General features: G+C 41.5%; 1 protein-coding gene across 1 annotated transcript in view; it reads left to right on the forward strand.

Moving 5' to 3' along the window:
- The window catches only part of ptprn2 (protein tyrosine phosphatase receptor type N2), a 185,054-nt gene that overhangs the window by 10,232 nt on the left and 150,435 nt on the right, over positions 1 to 24,387 (forward strand). The window contains 2 exon segments of the mRNA XM_046851477.1: positions 1,621 to 1,671; positions 16,868 to 16,981. Coding sequence (XP_046707433.1) covers positions 1,621 to 1,671; positions 16,868 to 16,981 — 165 coding nt within the window.

Below are 24,387 nucleotides of genomic sequence, written 5' to 3' on the forward strand. Positions count from 1 at the left end.
TGTGTGTGTGTGTGGAGACAGCAAATACTATAATCCTTTCCTTCTCTATAAATAAGTAAATAAGTAATTATTTGACATTTTCTACAGAGTTCCTGGGTCACGTTCACACGTGTAATGTTTACTCTGTAAACATCACCATGGTGACGAGACACGTGTTAATCTGTTCATAAGAATCTGTTTTATCTTTTACTTTCATTCTCTCTCTGAGTATTTACAGTAATACTGTACAGGGTTACTGATGTAGATTATAGAGAATAAACAGACACAGGCTCCGCCCCCTTCACAGGTCTGCAGTATGTGAGCTAGCTGTATCTGTGTGTGTGTGTGTGTGTGTGTGGGTGTGTGTGCACATGCTGTTGGAGGAGCGTGTTGTTTGGTTTGCTGTGAAGTGCAGGAGCTTGGAAAGTTTCACGCTGAGCCTGAGGTCAACACCAAATCTCTCATTACCTCTGCTAACAATCTGTCCACTCTGAGATGTAGGACACTGAGTGTGTGTGTGTCCCTGAGTGTGTGGTGTGAGAGTGTGTGGTCCAATCTCCTTTCAAACATAGACATCATCGACTCCAAATCAACCTTCTCACACTCATACCCACAATCCTCCAGATGTTATAACATCTGCATGCATCATGATCTACTGAAAAAGACTCCACACAGTCGTCACTGTGGAAGTCCACGCTCTTGGTTTGCTCAGTTTTCATTCCTGTAAATCCTGTACGTTTGCTGGTTCTCACATAAGTGATCTGGTCACGTTTATGCTGATAATGTGCTCCAGAAGAACTAAAAAAAGGCGTTTCTGCAACAATGCTGAATAAGGTTCAATAAACAGTTCCTTAAGGAACTGTACAGAGCACCATAAAAACCTTCTCTGGTACTATAAAGTGTTCATCAAACAGGTTCTTTCTCCAACTGTTCACAAAAAGCGTATTAATGCCCACTGAGTGATTCTTTCACCCAGAAAAACTCCCTACAATTAAAAACTCGATTTCCAAAAGTATTGGGACACCCCACTTTTCCATCCTTATGGGCTTCTAACACAAACCTTTCAGCATGACAATGCCCCTGTGCACAAAGCCAGCCAGACAGAAGTCCAGACAGATAGACAGAAGTCCAGACAGATAAGATGAGAAACAGACAGAAGGACAGACAGACAGACAGACACACACACATCATTTCTGTTTCATCCTTGCTGAAAAAATAAATTGCTTTGTGTGAATGTGATTGCCTTCATCAGTCCTCCCTCTGTGTGTGTGTGTGTGTGTGTGTGTGTGTGTGTGTGTGTGTGTGTTAGAGACTATATGAATATTTAATAGAAGAGATATTTTGAGTAATATTTGATGTTGCATCAGTTTTGTCTGGAAAACTGTGTATTTACCCATTGAATTATCTATCTATCTATATCCATCCATCCAGCCATCCATCCATCCATCCATCCATCCATCCATCCAGTAAAATGAGGATTAGTCAGTGGAAGAGATGGGTGAATGTTTGGCCAAAATGTTAATGATGTGTATGTGGAAGATGTTTGGTCAACCTGTGATGTTTTCACACTATAATGACTGTGTGTGTGTGTGTGTGTGTGTGTGTGTGTGTGTGTGTGTGTGTGTGTGTGTGTGTTTTCAGGATGTCTCTTTGAGGATGATCTGTGTGAGCCACATGAGGTTTGCATCAATGGTAAGTCCTAGTAAATTTTTTCTAACAGGTGTTCTGAAATATCAACAGGTAACAAGAAATGGATAAAAAGTGCAGTATTGTTAGCAAAAAAAGAAGAAACTGTTTCTGAAAGGGGGTTTGTGCTTTTAGACGAAAACTAATTAACTACAGCTTCAATAACTCCGCCTTTTATTTAACTCTATCAGTTGATTTTATATAAGACCAACAGCCACGCCTCCTTCACCATGATTGACACATACACAGGTCACGCCTCCTTCACTACCATTGACACATAAACAGGCCACACCCCCTTTACTTTGAATAACACATACACAGGCCACGCCTTCTTTGTTTAAAATCACACATACACAGGCCACACCTTCTTCAGTACAAATTACACATACACAGGCCATGCCTCATTCACACACACATAGGCCACACTTCCTTCACCCTCATAGGCCACGCCTCCTTCACACGCATACATGCCTCCTTCACACTCAGTGGCCACGCCTCCTTCACACTCAGTGGCCACGCCTCCTTCACACTCAGTGGTCACTCCTCCTTTACTTTCACCTCCTTCCTGACTGATTTTGAATTATAATGCAGATCATAGACTCTGTGTTTTTCGCTCTCAATCTCTCGTCTCGTCTCCGTGACTCGGTGGCTCTCAGGCAGTTAATTGATCCTTTCGATGTAGTTTCTCAGATCAGCCTCCTCGTGGCCTGTGATTTCCCCAGCGTTCTGCCACAGTTTGGAAATGATTAACGCTAGAAGAAGAAGAACAACAACAATACGAAGAGTACGGCGAATCGTTCAGCTTAATTAAAGGAGTGCAGTGAGGAGTGGAGGCCCGAGCGCCCCGGGACTTCCTTCAACACTAAAATCATATGCAGACACGCTCTCGCGGAGCTGCAGCTCTGCCGTGCTGCTCGTCCACGCCTTCGCGCTGGCCTTTATCAGCCGCTTCCAGAGTGAAGAAGAATGACATGTTCGCCGGGTCTCAGAGGGCCTCCAGTCTGGCTTGCTGCCAAAGCAGGGGTTTGTTTAGTGAGCAGATAATATAACAGAAAAAGCGCGCAGGGAGACGATAAGATTAGCCGCTAATTGCTAGGCGCATCCGTCTTTCTGATGGCTACGGGTTTATTTATTTCATTGTTTAATTGAAATAAATAAATAAATGTGTGCTGTTTCGGCTGAAGTTCTGTTGGAGAGTTTTTGGAGTCAGACTGTTGTTCTTGGCTGAACCTGATGGCACGTCTTGCCTGAACTTTGAATCTCGGCTCATCTTTCTTGAACCATGAACCTTGGCAAATTTTGATTGAACCTTTAAACTTGGTACTTCTTGTCTAAACCCTAAACATTGGAACTTCTTGTCTAAACCCTGAACCGTGGAACTTCTTGTCTAAACCCTGAACCTTGGAACTTCTTGTCTAAACCCTGAACCTTGGAACTTCTTGTCTAAACCCTGAACCTTGGAACTTCTTGTCTAAACCCTGAACCGTGGAACTTCTTGTCTAAACCCTGAACCTTGGAACTTCTTGTCTAAACCCTGAACCTTGGAACTTCTTGTTTAAACCCTGACCCTTGGCACCTGCTGTTTGAACCCTGAACCTTGGAACTTCTTGGTTCAAACTTGAACCTTGGCACACCGTGTTTAAACATTGAACCTTGGCACATCTATGCTAGAACCAGATTGTCTTCTGCCTCAGGGTTTGGTTTACCATGTGATGCATTTCTTTTCAGCATGATTGTAAAGAGTGGTTAATTGTGGTATCTTTTATCTCTAACTATCTAATTGTTTTTAGCAGGACTGCTACTCACTGTTAGATGTTTTTGCTTTTTACACCATTCTGTGCCTTGGGACTGTTTTGTATGCAAATTCCAGTAGATGATCACCAGCAAACACGCCACATTCACTGTTCACACTGATTCTGCTGATTGAGGTGAAAAAATAACCGAAGCTCTTGAGACCCTGAAAGGTCTTGGGACTTGACCAAAGGATTGGTATGAGAATATCTTCTGGGAAGATGTTTCACCAGCTTTTGTAAAGACTTGTATGAGGGTGTTGGTAAAGTCAGGTACTGATGGAGATGAGGTGAAAAGGTCTTGGGTACAGTCAGCATAAGAAATTAATTCAAAGGTGTCCAATAGCAGGAGATCTTCCACACACGTTCCAACCCATGGAAAGGAGATCTTCATGGAGCTGGCTGCACAGGAGCATGGTCATGCTGGAACAGTTTTGGGGCTCTTTTGAAAGTGATGCTCCCACATCTAAAGACGTTCTATCCAATTGTACATCTTGAAGTTTGGAGGAAGAACCACACATGGCTGGGAAAGTCAGGTTGTTCTAATACTTTTAGTTGATCTGATCGGCTTATGTAATTTATTTACATGTAATTGAAGCTCTGTTCTCATAGAACCTATCAAATACATAATCGATAATGGTTGTCATGGTAACACTAAATTAAATATAAATAAAGCGCTATTAATATCACGCTAATTATGTCGAAGACGATTTCCCTGCTCATGATTCTGACCGACGCCTACAAAGATCTAAAACTCTTGACAAAGCATTGAGAGTCGTTGTTAAAAATATCTTCTGGGATGTTCTGATCAACCAGAGGCTGTAAAATCAAAGCCTGGCACTGACAATGTAAGAAATGTACTTTGGATTGTGCTGTTGAATCGGACTGCCGGGTGCTGGACCTGGCTTTGAGGTAACTGTGCTTCCTGTGCTGCTCGAGTGCAGATCAATAGCCTTACAGAGTGTGTGGGTGGAAAACACACCGAGGCACTCTGGTGTTAAACTTGGCAGAGAACAAGAGGACGAGCGAGCGAGCAAGAGTGAGAGAGAGAGTGAGAGAGGGCCGGGAGCGATTTTGAAATACGACTACTATTGAATATATACTGTATGTATGTCTTTATGTATTAGAGGTGCTTCAATCAGGATTTTTAGGGCCCATCACCGATCCCTGATCACTGGAAGCTGTATCGAACGATTACAGGATCTATTTGAAGCCTTCTATTTATCTATTTATTTATTTATGCTACATGATATCATCAAATAGCATTGAGTTAAAAAAAAATGGAGAAAATGTACCTGATGTTTTAATCTACTTGCATTAATGACCTTTTTTGCTTTGAGTGTATGAACTTACTAATATTAATGAAAACACAAAAAATATATATATATAAAAACGTTCAGTGCACCCCACCTGTCATGTCTTTATTCCCCACTAGAGGGCCGTGCCCGACACTTTGAGAACCACCGGAGTAACGCGAATCCAAGTAGGACACGAGTCGCCACAACCCTTCGTCTTCCACAATAGACATGTAAATGTGACAAGCCCAAGGTATAAAGCACAACAACCTAAGGGCCCTGCACAAGGGCCCATGTGGTGGGATTTGAACTGATGACTTTCCGATCAAATGTGAACTCCTCCTTCCTCATCAAAGTGTATTTGACAAAACGGAACCCAAAACCTTCATCAGATTTATACAACTTTTGCTGCTCATCATTATCATCATGATGTTTCTCCACAGCTAGTTATTATTTAAAGTAGCGATAAACGGATGAAAATAAGGTATGACTTGAGTTTAGCCAGTTTCCTCCACTTTCACAAACACAGAGGCCACGCCTTCTTCACTGAAGCAAACGCACATGTTGGCCACGCCTCCTTTGCTAGAACTTGGACGTATACCTTGTTACCTCCTCCTCTTGTACCAATCAGAGTCTTACGCTCCTCCTTCTGTTTCTAATCTAGCCTCCTGATTCGTCCACTTTTCAATCTCCTCAACGTGCTAACGGGGCAAAACTTTCAGCTTCACTGCCCCCTACAGCCCAGGACTCTCATCCAGATTTAAACATCCATCAACAGGATGCAATGTTTGAATTTAAATCCCATTGGAAAATCTTCGGTTAAGATCCTATACTACTTCTGTGTCCTGCCAAAAGTATTTGGACACCCCACTTTCCGACCCACCCATAGGTGCTGGTTCTTCTTCAGACCACAAAGTCAAACACACACAATTTTAGACGAAGTCTTGAGATGCAGTGACATAAGATTTTCCTTTCACTTGAACTACGAGCCCCGTACCTATACAAAGCCAGCTTAATGACGATGGGCTTTCCATGGGTTGGAAGTGTGTGGAAGATCTCCTGCTATAGAGCTCCATCCCAATTGAACAACTGAATGTGAGCGCTGACCGCACCCCAGACTTTCACACCTCGTCTCACTTTCATCAGCGCCTGACTTTACTAACTGGCTGAAAGATCTCCACAAAATCTCCACAAATTAGGTGTAACATCTTCCCAGAAGAGTGGAGCTTATTCAAAGAGCAAACAGGACCTTCAAAAAAGGGAAGTTCAAGCTCCTGCAGGATATAAGTAAATCCTGGTTAGACTTATGATTCGTTTTGTAACAAGTCGATCTTCTTGCTTTACTTCACATCGTTCTGAAGACAAGTTTGTGTGGCGTTGACAGCTGGACAGTGGATACAAGCAGCTCCAGTCCAAACAGCTCAGGATTCATCAGGCTTCCAAGACAGTTATTGATTTGCACTGTGTGTGTGTGTGTGTGTGTGTGTGTGTGTGTGTGTGTGTGTGTGTGTGTGTGTGTGTCTTCGTTTGGGTTGAATGTTCTTTAGCTGAAACCACACTATGCATTTTGATCACATTCGAATCACTTGTTCTTCCGAGGTTGAGACCAAGAATCTGAAGAATGAAGACAAGAACCTTCAATTATATAATACATACAGTATATACACACATTTTTTTTGAACATCTCATTCCACATTTGCTCTTATTAGAACCTTCACTCTTCTGGGAAAATGTTCCACTAGATGTTTGTGGAGATTTGTGATCATCCCAGCACAAACTAAGGTATTTATAGAGGTATTTATAGAGGTGACTGGAGGTGAGTAGGCCTGGGGTGTAGTCAGCGTTCTAGGGTTGGAGCGCTATAGCAGGAGATCTTCTTACCCATAAAGAGCAGATCTTCATAGAGCTGGCTTTAAGCAGAAGAGCATCGTCATGCTGAAATAGGTTTTGGGTTTCCGAGTTCGAGTGAAGGGAAAATTTCATGCTCGTGCAGCCAAAGACGTCCGATACCAACTTTGCTGTAACATAAAATTAGTTTTCAAGGAAGAACAAGATATTGGTGAGGTGTCCAAATATTTTTGGGCAAAATGTGTGCGTGTGTTTTAATAATAATTTAATAGAAAATTCACATTTCGGAGTTGCTTAAACATTCGGTTTTTTGGGTGTAATCGTGTATGGAAACTCGTAAGTTTGATATTTCGTTCACGGATTTTTGACGGTTCATGCAGATGTTTGAAGGTTCTCTATGAAAAGTAGGATAACGTATTGGAAACGTCGTGTATCTTTTCACCCGTGCTGTCGCTCTCTCCATCCCCAGCTGTGTCATGCACCGATCTCAGAAAGGATCCGGACGAAAGCTCATCACGCTCCTTTCGAAACATTTCGGCGTTCCGTTTCACTTCCTGAACATCTCGATTGCATTTCTGGCCTCACTTCTCTCCTGAATGAAGAAATACGGCTTCGAGACAAAAACCCTTCACGCAAACCGACTCGATTTCTATTTTCCTCAGAGTATCTGAGTATCTGAGGCTTTTAAATCTGTCGCCGCTGATCGTTTTCAACGCTGGAAATGAAAAATATGCTGATTTTATGCTTGGATTCAGATCCCAAAAGCCTTTTTTTATAACATCATAAACGTTATATTCATTTTAGCATTTACGCTCTCATTCTAATACGCTACTGTTTCTATAGCAACAGCTTGTCTTGATATTTAACAAAAAAAACACCAGTGGAAAAAATAAACCTCAATAGAATTTGAAATTATTTTAATGGGTATAAAGGGAACTGTACTGGTTTTAATGGAAAGTGTAATGGTGTGAGCCTGTGGATCTGCACTGGGAATTTTTTTTTGTCTTGTACTGATGGAATGTTTTGACTAATAAGAATCAGAAAGAGTTTTATAGACAAGTAGTTGCACATAAAAAAAATAAATAAATACAATAAAAAAAATACAATTAAATAAAATGTAATAAAATTAAATACAATACAATAAAATACAATAAAAAATTAATAAAAAGTAATAAAATTAAATACAATACAATAAAATACAATAAAAAATGTAATAAAATTAAATACAATACAATAAAATACAATAAAAAAATAAAATGTAATAAAATTAAATACAATTAATATCCACGAAAAAGACGTCCTACACGGTTGTGTTTGAGGGAGGAACCACTTATGGCTGGAAAAAGTCAGGTGTCCCAATACTTTTGCCATATAATACTGAATGTTCTCGATTAGAATGGATTCTCTGGTATTTGCTTTGACACGTGAGATGATTATGCTGCTTCGAGAGTGCTGTTGCTCTCAGACCTCATACAGGATCTCGTATCGCTCGTGTTGCTCCCACAAGTCATATCCTTCCACTTCATTAAAGATCTATCAGGCTTTATGGAGCTCCTGTGCACCACTGACCTGACCGTCTCACACAAATCTCCGGTCTCATTTCACATCGTTCCACATGACCACAAAAGCTCAAGGATCACTTCAAACACGAGGTGGAGGTGGAGGGTTCTGAGAGATGTAATTGACCTGTGATGGAGGTGAGATGGAAGTGTTATAAAAAAGTGATGAAGTAATGAAGTTGGAATAGAGTTGTGAAGGATATGAGATGGAGAGAGATGATCTGAAGATGTGTTGGAGGTGTTATTGATATGTGATGGAGATGAGATGGATAAGTCTCACTGTATGATGTATAAGGAAATCCGTGGAATGTGATGGAGACGTGATTGAGAATTTATGATATAGTGATAGAGATGAGAAGGATGGTGAAGGAAAGGTGGGAGATGGGAAGAAGGTGTGATGGAGATGTGATGGGTCTGGATATTGGGGGGCTCTTTGGATATACATTAATGAAGAATCTCAGAGTGGTTTGAAAAATGCTTAAGTTTAATAAAAAAAAGTTTTTCCAGAGTTCAACTCATTTGGATGTCTGGACTTGCTGGTGTCTAAGGTGCTTACCAAGCCCTTTTTCTTCTTCTTCAACTTTTTTAATGAATCATGTTCCTGATTTGAATACCAGTGTCTGTGAAAAAAAAAGAATCCTTCTGGCCCTCCAGCACCAGAGCTAATTTAATGGCTCACTGTGCGAACAGAATTTTTTAACAAGCAATTCCAAGACGTTCTAAGTTCTAAGGTTATTTGTGCAGTCAATCCGCTCAGTTTTTCTCCGCATTTTGCCCTCCTGCTCCTTCACCCATTAGCCACAGGTGCCGAGTGCCCTCGTGGCAACACCATGAGATGGTCTGTGTGGCCTTCAAATCCTGTCAGATCTTTTAAACCACAACTTAAATGACCCAGTGACTATACCAGCCAAAGACTACATCAGGTTCCACTCATGTGGGTCCACAGGAGTGGAACCTGATGTAGTCTTTGGCTGGTAATCTGGAATCTGGGTAATCTGGAAAAATGGAAATCTGCAATCTTTATCTAGTCTTTAACTGAATGTATGGCTGTTGTAACCCCTCCACCTTTAGGCTTGAAGGTGTTGTCTCTTACTCAATGGGTTTCAATGAGAAAACTGTCAGCTGTCCTCACTATCCACTGCAGGATCTTGTGTTCCAATTCCTGAATGGGTGATGCAGCTTCACAGGATGCAAACTATGAAGAAGGTCTGAAAGCTTCATCTCTTGCTGCAGAATTTTGTAAACTTTGACTCAAACCTGTCGTGTTCATGAGGAAGATAAAGAGCTCTGAGGACTCAGTTGGAAAACTGATTCATAAGATTTACTTTAAGGAGTTGCTTTGAGGACTCACTGTAAGGAATCATTAAGAGGATCTGCTCTAAGGACTTGCTTTAAAGACTTAATTTAAAGACTCGTTCTGGGGTCCCTGTCTGAGAAATCAGTCTGGGGATTTACTCTGTGCATTTGCTCTGAGGAATTGCTCTGAGAACTCAATCTGAAAGCTTTCTCTGAGGATTTACTCTGAGGAGCCACTCTGAAGACTTGCTTTGATGACTTGTTCTGAGAAATTGCTATGAGGACTTGATTATAGATCCTCAAATTTGAACACCTCAAAAAGGATTTCCTCTGAGAACTCACTTGGGACTTATTTTTGAGGACTTGCTTATAAGGCTTGCCCTGAAAACTTGCTCTGAGGAGCTGATCTTCGGACTCACTCTGTAAACCTGGATTGAGAATTGTTTTGAAAACTCTCTCTGAGAGGTTTCTTTGAGGATTTCCTCTGACAAGCTGCTCTACAACACTCACTCTGAGGACTTAAATTGAGATCCTCAAACTTGGACTCCTCATAAAGGATTTGCTCTGTGAATTTGCTCTAGGGTCTTGTTCTGAGGATCTGCTCTGAGGATTTTCTCCACTCTGAGGACTTGCTATGAGGATCCAATCTAAAGACATGCGTTGAAACTTTGTCTGAGGAATCAGTCTGAGGAATCACTGGGAAAACGTTCCTTGGGGACTCGCTAAAGAATCACTTACGGAGTTGCTCTGAGAAATCGCTATGTTCCATCTTGGAGTGTCGCAAAAACTGTTTGCAGATGGTTTTATATCGCAAATATATATGCATTGTGTGGATCGCATTCTGAGAAATGCCCACTCCATACAGAGACGGTGATCATCTGAAAAAGCAATTACAGAAATGTCGGACTTGTCCTCTGTAAAAATAGGCAGTGTAGAACCGAGCTGCTGGGACAGCTGGAACATTTCTGTAATTTTTTTGTTTTTGGTTATTTTTGCCAATCTGGTTTTGCTCAGTGAAGTTTAATCACAGTAATAATAATCGAGTGTAGAATGTAATGTCTAATAATAAAACTGTAACGATAGCAATAATACATAACCGTAACGAAAAGAGCTGTAAAGAAAGCAGTGAATGTCCAAAGTAGTCGGTGATGATGCTAGAAAAAGATATGAATTGAAATGGGTTCCTAAGCAATATTGTGTCCTGGACTTCAACCATGTTGTATGTAGCATTTTATATGAGATCACCTAAAACTAGCCTAATGGGTTAAGCTAAGCTAATAGCAAGGCAAGAGTCTGAGAGGTCTGGCTAATGGCAAGGAAGTTGACACAGGTCCGTGTAAAGCAGGACCACAGGCTAAAATCTAAGTAGTGTAAGGAGGTGTACAAGAAAGAATGGGAAAGGACAAGTGAGTCAGTTCGTTAATCATTTTCAAACTAATTGACATTTGAAAGAACCTCCTTTCATTGTCTCAGTCAATTCTTCCTCAATTTTGGACTTCTCTCCTCACTCTTTCTAAGATCGTACTGGAATAATATCAGAGCACAAATCACACTGGATATTTCTCCTGATGCCAGATCGTATTAGCAGATCTGCCCAGATGAGTTGACAAGAGGGCTGTAACTGAGACAGGTTATTCCTCTCAGTGTCAGCAGCGTGACGGATTATTGCTACCGTAATTCTCTTTTAGTACCGTCTATGAAGCTCTGCTTACAATAACAAAGGGCCAGAACTGCTACGTTAGACTGATGCACTAGAAGAAAAAGGTATATGTAATTTTTTGGGGGGCTCCTTGAAAAAAACTGTATCTGATGGATGATTTTTGAAGTCGTTAGTATTGAACTGAAGAATTGTTCAGCAATTTGTCTTGCTTTGTAAATTTGTAAATGCTAGCTTGTGGTCAAGATGTTGGTGTAATCTGGGTGTTTTTCAACAATAGACAAAAATACAACCTTTATGGGAGTCGACGCAAGTACAGTTCCCAGACGTATACACACTATTGGGGAAGTAAAGGGTTGCCAAATCCATTTAATCTCATTCATACAATTGAGCAGATATGGGTTTGAGGGTCTTGCTCAGGTGCCCAGGAATGACAGCTTCATGTGCCATGACCTTTAGATCCAAAGTCCAATGCCTTAACCAATAAGTAAGTCTAAGAACTTAAAAGAAACCACCACAGAAATGTAGGTAAACATCCAGATCAATTCCGCACTTTGCCACTAGAGGGCGCTCCAGCTCTTCCACGTGAAGCCTTGCCAGCTATTTACCTCAGTTTTTTCTTGTTTTATGTTCAACCTATTTTGGATTGTCCTTTGAATCCTGGAAATAGAGATTGATGAAGTCTCGCCTGCACTTGGATGTACCTGTGGACATGGTATGATTATGATTGACCCCTGTTTTTGCCCCTGTTTATTACTATCCAGGTTTGGATTGAGGATTTTATTGCTAGGGAACCTCTAGCACATGGATCCTTCACTCAGACCTTAGAAATTGACAGACATAGGAAGGAGGTTCTTACAAATGTCAATCAATAATTAATTAAAATAAAGGTTAAACGAATGAATTGACTTGTTTGTCCTTTCCAATTTTTCTTCTTTTGCTACTTAGATTTTTAGCCTGTGGTCCTACTTTACATGGACCCATGTCACCTGCCTCACCTGGTGCACCTCTGATTATATTACAGTATTATGGCCTTGGACTATGTTTCCCATCAGCCAATGCACCTCCACCGAGACAGAAGTACAGACGACTGGGGTTTGGTCAATAAAACATTGTCTGAGGAAAGACGTGCAATCAGGTACACTGTTAAACTCACAGGTCTTTTGGTGCCGCACAGTGGTGTGTCCTCGTCCACTTCCTGTCTCCCTTTGTCCTAATTAGTGCCACTCAGTGACTTGCTTGTGTTGTAGTATTGATTTTCCTTGTCAGGTTGCGGCTCAGAAAAAATGCTAATACTTATGTTCACAGACAATCGGGCGAGGTGTGAGACCAGACGGATTTATTCTGATTTATATATGAGACCGCATGTATACATCAATCATTTATTGACAAAAGGACTGGGACACCTGACTTTTCCAGCCATATGTGTTCCTTCCTCTAACAGCACATCCAAACCTGTTCTGCATGATAGAAATAGTTGATTTTTAAGTGTAAATCATTTATAAATATAGAAAATATCTTCCACATCTTTTCATCCGAATCTTCCTCGAGGACGAGTCGCAATCGCAGGACGCATTGCAAAGTGTTCCTCCGGATTGGATCGGGTTGGTATCGGATTCATTCAATGTTATTTTATAGCATTTTAAATCGATCTTATTTGAAGTGTTTGCTGAATTTTAATTTGTGTTAGGAATCGATTTTATTTCAGCGAAGGGAGTAAAAAGGAAGTGGCCATTTCAAGTGGTTTTCAAAAACCATACAAGAGGAATTCAGGTACAACTGACTAGAGTAGATCAGACGTCTCTGCCTCTGTGGATCAGACACCTCTGTTTAATAAACGCCTCTGTTGATCAGACGCCTCTGTGGATCAGACACGTCTGTTTGATAAATGCCTCTGTTGATCAGACACCCGTTTAATTAACTTCTCTGTTGATCAGACACCTCTGTGTAATTTATGCCTCTGGGGATCAGACACCTCTGTTTAATAAATGCCTCTGTTGATCAGACACCCCTGTTTAATAAATGCCCCTGTGGATCAGACACCTCTGTGTAATTGATGCTACTGTGTATCAGACACCTCTGTTTAATGAATGCCTCTGTGGTTTAGACACCTGTTTAATAAATGCCTCTGTTGATCAGATGCCTCTGTGAACCAGACACCTCTGTTTAATAAATGCCTCTGTTGATCAGACACCCATTTATTGAACTTCTCTGTTGATCAGTTCAATGATCAAGTTCTTCTCTGTTTAATGAATGCCTCTGTGGATCAGACACCTCTGTTTAATAAATGCCTCTGTGGATTAGACACCTCTGTTTAATAAACGCCTCTGTGGATCAGACACATGTTTAATGAACTCCTCTATTAATCAGACACCTCTGGTTAATAAACGCCTTGGTTTATCAGACACCTCTGTTTAATGAACGCCTCTATTAATCAGACACCACTGTGTAATTAACGCCTCTGTGGATCAGACACCTCTGTTTAATGAACGCCTCTGTGGATCAGACACTTGTTTAATGAACTCCTCTGTGGATCGGACATCTCTGTTTAATGAATGCCTCTGTTGATCAGATAGTTTGTTTAATAAATGCCTCTGTTGATCAGACACCTCTGTTTATTGAACGCCTCTGTTGATAAGATAGTTTGTTTAATGAATGCCTCTGTTGATCAGACAGCTCTGTTTAATGAATGCCCGTGTTGATCAGACAGCTCTGTTTAATGAACGCCTATGTTGATTGGACAGCTCTGTTTATTAAAGGCCTTTATTGATTGGCTGCCTTTTTGTTGTTTTGCATAGCTCTTTTTCTTGGATGCCTCCGTTCAATTAATTCCTCTGTTGATCAGACACCTATGTGGATAAGACAATTCTGTTTATCAGATGTCTCTGTTTATTTGACGCCTCTGTTGTTTGGACAGCTCTGTTGATTCTATGCCTTTGTTGATTATACATCCTTGTTTTTTGAACGTCTCTGTTTAATGGGCAATTCGGTTGAATAGACACCTCTGTTGATCAGACACATTTGTTTATTAGATGTCGTTGTTTATCGGATGCCTCTGTTTAACGAATGCTCCTTTTGTTGGAAGCCTCTGTATATCGAACTGCTTAGAGGAATGTATCCAGATTTAATATTCAGAGACACAGAGACACAGCCATGAGATTGTTCAATCAGATAATTTAGCTCCCTCTGCTGCTCACACTGCACACATACAGTCACACTCCCAGAGTCACTGGTGTGTGATGTGTGTGTATCTGTATATGTATATTCTGCCTACATCCCTTTACCTATCAGTTATTCTATCTCTCTACCTGTCTGTCTGTTTATTCTGTCTACATCTGTCCATCTCTTCACCACTCTACCTGTTTGTCTTTCTACCTCTTCATCTGTCTATCTGTTTATTCTGTCTACATCCGTCCATCTCTTTATCCCTCTATCTGACTGTCTGTTTACCTACTACCTGTTTTTACACTCTCCATCCATCTGTCTTATTCCCCTCCACACATCTGTCTCTTTTCCCCTCCATGTGCCTTTTTTTTTACTTCTTTGCCTGTCTGGCTGTTTGCTTCTCCGCCTTTTTGTATTTCTTCACCATCACCCATCTGTCTCTCTTCAGCTCTACCATGTGTCTGTCTTTACCTGTCTGTCTCCATTTACCTCCACCTGTCTGTCTTTACCTCCACCTGTCTCTCTGTCTTTACCTCCACCTGTCTCTCTGTCTTTACCTCCACCTGTCTCTCTGTCTTTACCTCCACCTGTCTGTCTTTGCCTCCACCTGTCTCTCTGTCTTTACCTCCACATGTCTGCCTGCCTTTAACTCCACCTGTCTGTCTGTCTTCACCTGTCTGTCTATCTTCACCTGTCTGTCTCCCTTTATCCCCATCTGTCTGATGGTCTTCAAATCTACCTGTCTGTTTCTCTTTATCCACACCTGTCTGTCTGTGTACTTTGGCAGCTCGTAGACAGCTCATTACATCTTCACACGGCTGACTTGCTGTTGTGTAAGAGGATCATTAGTGAGTGAGTGAGTGACATATTTAGAAATATCGTGTGTGTGTGTGTGTGTGTGTGTGTGTGTGTGTGTGTGTGTGTGTGTGTGTGTGTGTGTGTGTGTGTTAGTGCAGTGTTGGATCGGCTCTTGACAAATTTTCATGCCAATGTTTTTTTCTTCAGTGCAGGCTTTGTGTTTGTGTGTGTGTGTGTGTGTGTGTGTGTGTGTGTGTGTGTGTGTGTGTGTGTGTGTGACAGGAACAGAAAAGCGCAGCAGTGTATTTTCTAAATTTAAACTGTAATTAGTTTGGGATTAGTCCTGCAGATTTCCTAAAAAGAAAAGATGAAAGGTGAGGGAGGTTGCCATGGAGACCATCATATAGTTGATGGACAGAGAGGAAATGGACAAATCTGAGTGGCAACAAGAGTGGAGCTTGTTTCTCTCTTCATGTCACCTGTCTCACACCTGTCCACCTTATCTGTCTGTGTCCCCTCGCCTGTCTGTCTGTCCCTTCACATGTCTGTCTGTGTCTATTGTGTCTATCTCTGTCTATGTCTCTTCGTCTGTCTGTCTGTCTGTCTGTCTGTCTGTCTGTCTCTCTCAACATTATGTAGCACCTGTCTGTCTGTGTCTATTTCTGTCCCCCTATTTGTCTGTCTGTCTCTGTCAATTCACCTGTCTGTCTCTGCCCCTTCACCTGTCTGCCTGTCTGTCTCTACCTTTTTCTATGTCCATTCACCTATCTGTCTGTCTAAATCACTCTCTGTCTCTGTCCCTTTACTGTCTGTCTTTCTCTCTCCCAACATACTGTAGCATCACTTTTTATTTTTTTAAAGGCTTTAGATAAGAGCTCTGGTCATCACTGTGACCACACACACACACACACACACACACACACACACACACACACACACACACACATTATCTGTCCCCTTACTTATCTTCACATCACCACAGACACTGACACGGTGTTGCTTTTTAGGCCGTTGCCTAGCAACTCAATATCGACTTCATAATTCAGAGGCTATGAGTGTGAGAGCAGGGGATTGTGGGTAACACAGCTGTCCTCCAAACAATTACTAATGGCCCTGTAACTGTCTGAGATCAGATACTGTCACTCTCCGTGCGGCTGCTGTCCTCCGTCCACAGTGTCTGTCTCCGGGTCAGAGACAGAGACAGGCAGATAGACAAGTGAATGGACAGAGACAGACAGACATACAGGTGAGGGAACGCAGACAGACAGACAGACAGACAGACAGACAGACAGACAGACAGACAGACAGACAGATAGATAGATAGATAGATAGATAGATAGATAGATAGATAGATAGATAGATAGATAGATAGATAGATAGATAGATAGATAGATATAACTTGAGATCCAGACCTGTGCCTGCATGATGATGCTCCTATGCAGAAAGAAGCTCTATACAGATCTGCTTTCCATGGGTTGGAAGTGTGTGGAAGATCTCCTGATAAAGGTCTCCATCCTTATGGGGATGAATGTGAACACTGACTGCACTCCAGGCCTCCTCACCTCATCCACACCAGTACCTGACTTTAGTAACCTTCTAAATGATCTCACACAAATTTCCAAAAGATCTAGTAGAACATCTTCCCAGACGATTGGAAGTTGTTAGAAAAGTAAATGTGGAATGGGATGTTCAAAAAGCGCAGAAGTGTATGCATCAGATGTCTACAAAGATGTGTAATACTGACTTTTTGTGTGTGTGTGTGTGTGTGTGTGTGTGTGTGTGTGTGTGTCGCAGACGGAGTGTTTGGCCAGTGTCAGCTCTTTCCTGTTTCAGATCTTTACAAGTATGAGGCATCTCCAGCGGCACTGCAGCGTCTGAGGAACCTCCTTCAACAACTTGCCCAGCAAGGTATCACTCTGTCTGCTGTCTCTCTATCCCTTTCCTGTATCGCTATTCCTTCTGAATCTCTATTGTTCTCCTGTCCTTCTATCATTGTCTTGTCTCTCTATCCATCCTATCTCTTTCTATCCCTGTCCTGTCTCTTTGTTCCTGTCCTGCCTCTCTATCCCTGTCCTGTCTCTCTGTCCCACCGTCTCTTTATCCCTGTCCTGTCTCTCTATCCCTCTTGTCTCTCGATTCCTGTCCTATATCTCTATCCCTGTCCTGTCTCTCTATCCCTGTCCTGTCTCTTTACCCCTGTCCTGATTCTCTATCTCTGTCTGATCTCTCTATCTCTGTCTACTCCCTTCCTTTTCCTTTCCTGTCTCCCAATAATTGAGTCTCATTCCCTCCTGTCCTGTCTTCCTGTCTCTTTTTCCTCCTGTCTCACTGACTCTACCTACTCCCTTCTTTTCTACTTGTCTCAATCCTCCTGTGTCTTTCTCTCTTTCCTGTTTCTATCTCTTCACCTTTCTCTATCCATTTGTCTTACATATCCCTTCTGTCACTATTCTTCTGTCTCTCTCTACCCTTTTTCTTCTCGTCTTTATCCTCCTGTCTCTCTCCCTCTTCCCCACTCTTCCTCCCATTTCATTATTCTCTTATGTCTTATTCTCTCTTTTGTCTGTTTCCCCTGTTTCGCTCTTCACCATCTCTTTCTCTTGTCTCTCTCTCTTTCACCTTTTGTCCCAATCTCCTCCGTTCTCTTTCCCTTGGTATCTTCTCCTGTTTCTCTCTTTCCTTGTCTCTCTTTTGTCTTACTTATTCCTCCTTTCTCTTCTGCTGTTTTCTTCTTTACTCTCTCTCTCTCTCTCTCTCTCTCTCTCTCTCTCTATCTTTCTCTCTCTCTCTCTCTCTCTCTCTCTCTCTCTCTCTCTCTCTCCTCTCTATGTAACTCTATTTTTAAACCCAAAAAGTTACAATTTCATATTTTTAACGTAACTCAGAAAACCTGGATTCCCGGCAGTTGAATGGTGAATTGGCCGGTAATATTCTTTTATTTACACCAGTCTCTTATTACAATAAAGAATTTCAATGAATGAAACACCAGAATACAAATACAAATGAGCAAATTAACAACTTATTTATTTAACTTATTCCAGAGTTTTGCTGTTGTTTTAGTTTGGCTGTATGTCATACAAAAATGTATGAAACCATTAAAGAGGGTGAAATATTTAGAAAATAGGAAATAAAATACTGGCATTGAAATGGTAATAAAAAGTAAAATTAAAGACCTCAAAACATATAAAGAAATACAAAAACAATATAACAAAAACCCAAGTACACAATATTTTACAGCCTATAAGAAAACTCAGTTCTGTATGAAATGTATATGAACCAACAACTCAGTCACATACACTAGTAGTGTTTATCGTTGGGGCCCAGTTGGTGCACATTCACAGTGTGAAGAATTACTGAATCCTTTTAAGCAGAAACTTGGAAAACAGAAGCACTTACATCCATCCAAGATGAACTAAGATGAACCGTGAACAGCGTCAACTCACGGTTAGCGTAGTGAATAATTCCCTCAGTGTGAAGATTCAGGCCGATCCGAGCACAGTGTAACCCTGCGATCTTTACAGCAGCAACAACACAACATGTCCAGTCTCAAACAAAGTCCCAAATCCAACTAGATCCCGTCTGCAGTCACCGTTCACACACGTTGCTAATGCGATAGCCGCTGGGCTTTGATTACACGTGAAGGCGGATATAATGTCTGATAAACAAGCATTGACATTAAATAACCTTCAACTTCAAACAATCAAACGATATAAACCGAATACAGTTCCGTTACAATTTGGGCCGTAATATTTTCAAGAATATACTCGGTCTCCAAAAGATGTTACCCTCTGTCTCCTGTAGCACACACAGCCTGCACGCAGTCTCTTCATGCCATGTGCGTTGCTCCCTCTCTCCCGCGTTGTAACTCTGACCTTTGTAACTTTAACCTTTTGGTCAACAGTCATTGGCCAACAATAATACATTTACAGTTGTGTTCAAAATTATTCAACCCCCACTGAAATTGATTGTTTTGGTCAGTTTGACATTGATTATTATCATTCAGTCATCCTGCTTACAATTAAATCAAAGAGGCACGTGTAGGTCAGACAAATATAACATAACATTTATAATGAAATAACCACAAATGTCTTTTCTGAGCTCACATCATTATCAGTTTTATTTAACCCCAAGTGACATTCAATCTTAGTACTTAGTACAACATCCTTTTACAGTTATAACAGCTTTTAAGCGTGAAGCATAGCTTGACACAAGTGTCTTGCAGCGATCTACGGGTATCTTTGCCCATTCATCATGGGCAAAAGCCTCCAGTTCAGTCACATTCTTAGGCTTGCGCACTGCAACTGCTTTCTTTAAGTCCCACCAGAGGTTCTCAATCGGATTTAAGTCTGGTGACTGCGATGGCCACTTCAAAATGTTCCAGCCTTTAATCTGCAACCATGCTCTAGTGGACTTGGAGGTATGCTTGGGATCATTGTCCTGTTGAAAGGTCCAACGTCTTCCAAGCCTCAGGTTTGTGACGGACTGCATCACATTGTCATCAATATCTCCTGGTACTGAAGAGAATTCATGGTACCTTGCACACGCTGAAGCTTCCCAGTACCTGCAGAAGCAAAACAGCCCCAAAGCATGATTGACCCCCCGCCATGCTTCACAGTAGGCAAGGTGTTCTTTTCTTCATAGGCCTTGTTCTTCCTCCTCCAAACATAGCGTTGATCCATGGGCCCAAACAGTTCTAATTTTGTTTCATCAGTCCACAGAACACTATCCCAAAACTTCTGTGGTTTGTCCACATGACTTTTGGCATACTGCAGTCGACTCTTCTTATTCTTTGGGGACAGCAAGGTGCGCCTGGGAGTTCTGGCATGGAGGCCTTCATTACGCAGGGTGCGCCGTATTGTCTGAGCAGAAACTTCAGTACCCACATCTGACAAATCTTTTCTCAGTTCCTCAGCAGTCACACGGGACTTTTCTCCACTCTACGCTTCAGGTAGCGCACAGCAGTCGAAGTCAGCATCTTCTTTCTGCCATGACCAGGTAGCGTTTCAACAGTGCCCTTTGCCTTGAATTTGCGAATGATGCTTCCTATGGTGTCTCTTGGTATGTTTAACATCTTTGCAATCTTCTTATAGCCATTGCCCTTCCTGTGAAGAGTAATCACCTGTTCTCTTGTCTTCCTGGACCATTCTCTTGACCTCACCATGTTTGTAACCACACCAGTAAATGTCTAGAAGGAGCTGAGTATCACAGTCATTTTAAAGCTGCCTAATTGGTGCTTATTAGGCTTTATTGCTGCTCCTGATATCCACAGGTGTTTTCAATACCTGATTGAAAACACTTCATTGAACCTCTGTTCTTCAGAGTGGTAGTCTTTAAGGGGTTGAATAATTATGTCAATGAAGAATTCACAAAAGAAACATTTACTACCGTATTACAAAACTAATTGATGTCATTTTAGTTGCATATGGTTCTTTAAGATGTCCTTGTAGGATTTCATTCTGAATACAATTACAAATGTACACTAAATTCCCTAAAACCATTTACAGCATTGGGGGTTGAATAATTTTGAACACAACTGTACATTTAACAAATTAATTTACTGGATATAAAACAAACCCATATCTGAACAAAACAATGTGGCATGTAAAATTACATTTTGAAATAAAATGTTTCCCTACTAACCAGAATAGTGTCCCGGTTCCCATGGCAACACAGCACCATGTCTATATTTTGGTTATATTTTCAGTTGTAGTTCTGTCTCTGTCCTTCTGTCTTTGACTTGATTGGTTCGTCCTCCACTTGTTTTTTTCCCTTCTTTATTAGAGAGTGGATTTATACCATTAGGTTTCGTTTATTAAGTCCTGTCTGTCCATCGATCTGTCTGTCAATCTGTTAATTTATCTGTCCGACAATCTATTCACCTCTCTGTCGTTTTATCTGGACACCCTGTCTATCACTTACTGTCTCAATCTGTCAGACTGTCTTTTAATCCATCTATATGTCTGTATAATCCTGGTCCTGACTACCTGTCTGTCTGTCTGTCTGTCTGTCTGTCTGTCAGTCATAATCCTAATCATTGGTACCTGTCTGTCTGTCTGTCTGTCTGTCTGTCTGTCTGTCTGTCTCAATCCTGGCCCAAACAGGAGAGAGGTACTCTGTCCTTAAGTTTCAATCCTGGTCATAACTACCTTTCTGCCTGCTTTTCTGTCTGTCTCTCTGTCTGTTTTTTTTGGAACCTGTCTGTCTGCCAGGCTCAATCCACTTCCCTACTATCTGTCTGTCTGCAAGCCTCAATCCTGGTCCTGAATTCCTGTCCATCTTTCTGTAAGATTCACTCCTGGTCCTGTCTGTCTGTCTGTCTGTCTGTCTGTCTGTTTGTCTGTTTGTCTGTCTGTCTGTCTGTCTGTCTGTCTGAATCCTGGTCCTGATTTTTTCATGCGATGCCTGTCCTCACTGCTCTTCTCAGTCTTCCACAGTGCCTCTGTTTATTTGGTTTCTTTTTCTTTTTTCTTTTTTGTCCTAAATGTATTTTTTCTTTTATCCTTCTTTAATTATTTTACAGCCAAGTGCCTGATTTTTTTTCCTTTTTTTAGTTTCCTGTCATTCATGTTTTCATTTTGGCATGTTCAAAATTCTAATCAAAATAGGTCTATGGGAAAAGTGCCAGAATTACACTCTCTCTCTCTCTCTCTCTCTCTCTCTCTCTCTCTCTCTCTCTCTTTATCTATCTCTCTAACACACACACTGTTTTGAATGCTGTGTCTGGTTTTGTCAGGAGAAATCAGGGCAGCGTTTCTTTTTGGACGAGGCTGTGTAGCGATCGCTTCCAAGGCCGACACACTCGCCTGTCTTTTCAGTGGTCTGTTGCGTCTCTCCGTCATGTGGGCAGATGAAAGTGGGATGATGAAAGGTTGAGTGCTCTCCTCCATGGCCCAGGGAGATAGAGAGGCTTTTCAATGGCATGCTGTGTTAGAAGGGCAAAGTCCCTCTCCATTCAGCTGTGCTGAAAAAAAAAAGAGAATGGCAGATGAATTACACACACACACACACACACACACACACACACACACACACACACACACTAACATTTAACAATGCCAGTGTCATTAAGCAATTTAAAATAAAATCAGGTCATTGCACTTATCAGAATTTGGCCAGTTTCAATTGATAGAAGTGTTCAAAGTGTGCCAATACCACTGACACACTGTACCACTACTGACACACTGTACCACCACTGACACACTGTAACACCGGTGACACTCTGTAACAGCATTGACACATTGTAACACCACTGACACTCTGTAACAGCATTAACACTCTGCAACACCACTGACACTCTGCAACACCACTGACACTCTGTAACACCACTGACACACTGCAACACCACTGACATTCTGTACCACCACTGACACCCTGTAACACCACTGGCACCCTGTAACATCAGTGGCACTCTGTAACAACATTGACACACTGTAACTCCACTGGCACTCTGTAACAACATTGACACACTGTAACACCATTGAAACATTGTACCACCACTGACACAATGTAACACCGGTGACACTCTGTAACAACACTGACACACTGAAACACCACTGACACTCTGTAACACCACTGACACTCTGTAACACCACTGACACTCTAACACCGCTGACACTCTGTAACATCACTGACATGCTGTAACACCACTGACACGCTGTACCACCACTGATGCACTGTAACAACATTGACACACTAACACCACTGACACTCTGCAACACCACTGACACTTTGTATCAGTATTTTACTTCACTATTTATGTTTCAGGCAACTTTTAACTTTTACTCTACATTTTTACACACATATCTTTACTTTCCACTTCTTACATTTTCAAAACAGGTTTGTTACTTTAGTTTTAATCCATTTGGTGAAATGACAATATTTTTCTTCTCATTGCTCCGTTTTCAGTCCATCAACCGATTTCCTGTCATTGCACGGCTTTTTCAATTCACTGGTGTATCATTTCCTGTCTCTTACACACCACAGACGTAGACTATGTTTACAAAACAAACAACAAGCGGTGACAGAAGGCAAAAAGAAGTCTGGGGTTAACGTGGATGAGACAGAGGGAGTCAGTGATGTAAACATGACTGAGAACTGAGACGTTCCTGATCACCATTATCTTTTCTCTGCTTGTGTTCTATATGGTGGATCTTCAGCCTGCATACATTCATTAGAGAACATTTTTAATTAGTTTTGTATTAATAGATTAATTAAAGCTGTCAAAATGCTAATTCTTTTTAACTGCACTGGTTTTATTAACGCGTGATTCATGCAGCACGCATTTCTGTTTAAAAATAAATAATAAAAATAATAAAAATTATAATAAATATAAAAGAGGTAAAATTAAAACCTTCAGCACAACACACGTTTATTCATGACATTCTTTCTTTACTCAGATATAAAAAATTAATACATAAACATCCGACAATTAACCCTCTGAAGTCGACACTTCCTCCTTCTACCGATATACTCCATGTACCTCTTCTGCACATGTCCAAACCATCTTAATCTCACCTCCCTCACCTTGTCTCCAAAATATCCTACATCCTGACACACTATAACACACCAGCGACATTCTGTAACACACCAGTGACACTCTGTAACACCACTGACACACTATAAGACACCAGCGACACTCTGTAACACACCAGTGACACTCCGTAACACACCAGCGACACTCTGTAACACACCAGTGACACTCCGTAACACACCAGAGACACTCTGTAACACACCAGTGACACTCCATAACACACCACTGACACACTATAACACACCAGCGACACTCTGTAACACACCAGTGACACTCCGTAACACACCAGTGACACTCCAAAACACACCAGCGACACTCTGTAACACCACTGACACTCTGTAACACACCAGTGACACTTTGTAACACAACACTGACACTCTAACACCACTGACACACTATAACACACTAGCGACACTCTGTAACACCAGCGACACTCTGTAACACACCAGTGACACTCTGTAACACACCGGTGACACTTTAACACCACTGACACACTATAACACACCAGCGACACTCTGTAACAAACCAGTGACACTCTGTAACACCACTAACACACTATAACACACCAGCGACACTCTGTAACACACCAGTGACACTCTGTAACACACCCGTGACACTCTGTAACACACCAGTGACACTCTGTAACACACCAGTGACACTCCGTAACACACCAGTGACACTCCGTAACACCACTGACACACTATAACACACCAGTGACACTCTGTAACACACCGGTGACACTGTAACATCACCAGCGACCAGCAACACTCTGTAACACACCAGT

The sequence above is a fragment of the Silurus meridionalis genome, chromosome 6 (assembly GCF_014805685.1).
Source record: "Silurus meridionalis isolate SWU-2019-XX chromosome 6, ASM1480568v1, whole genome shotgun sequence".
NCBI lineage: Eukaryota > Metazoa > Chordata > Actinopteri > Siluriformes > Siluridae > Silurus > Silurus meridionalis.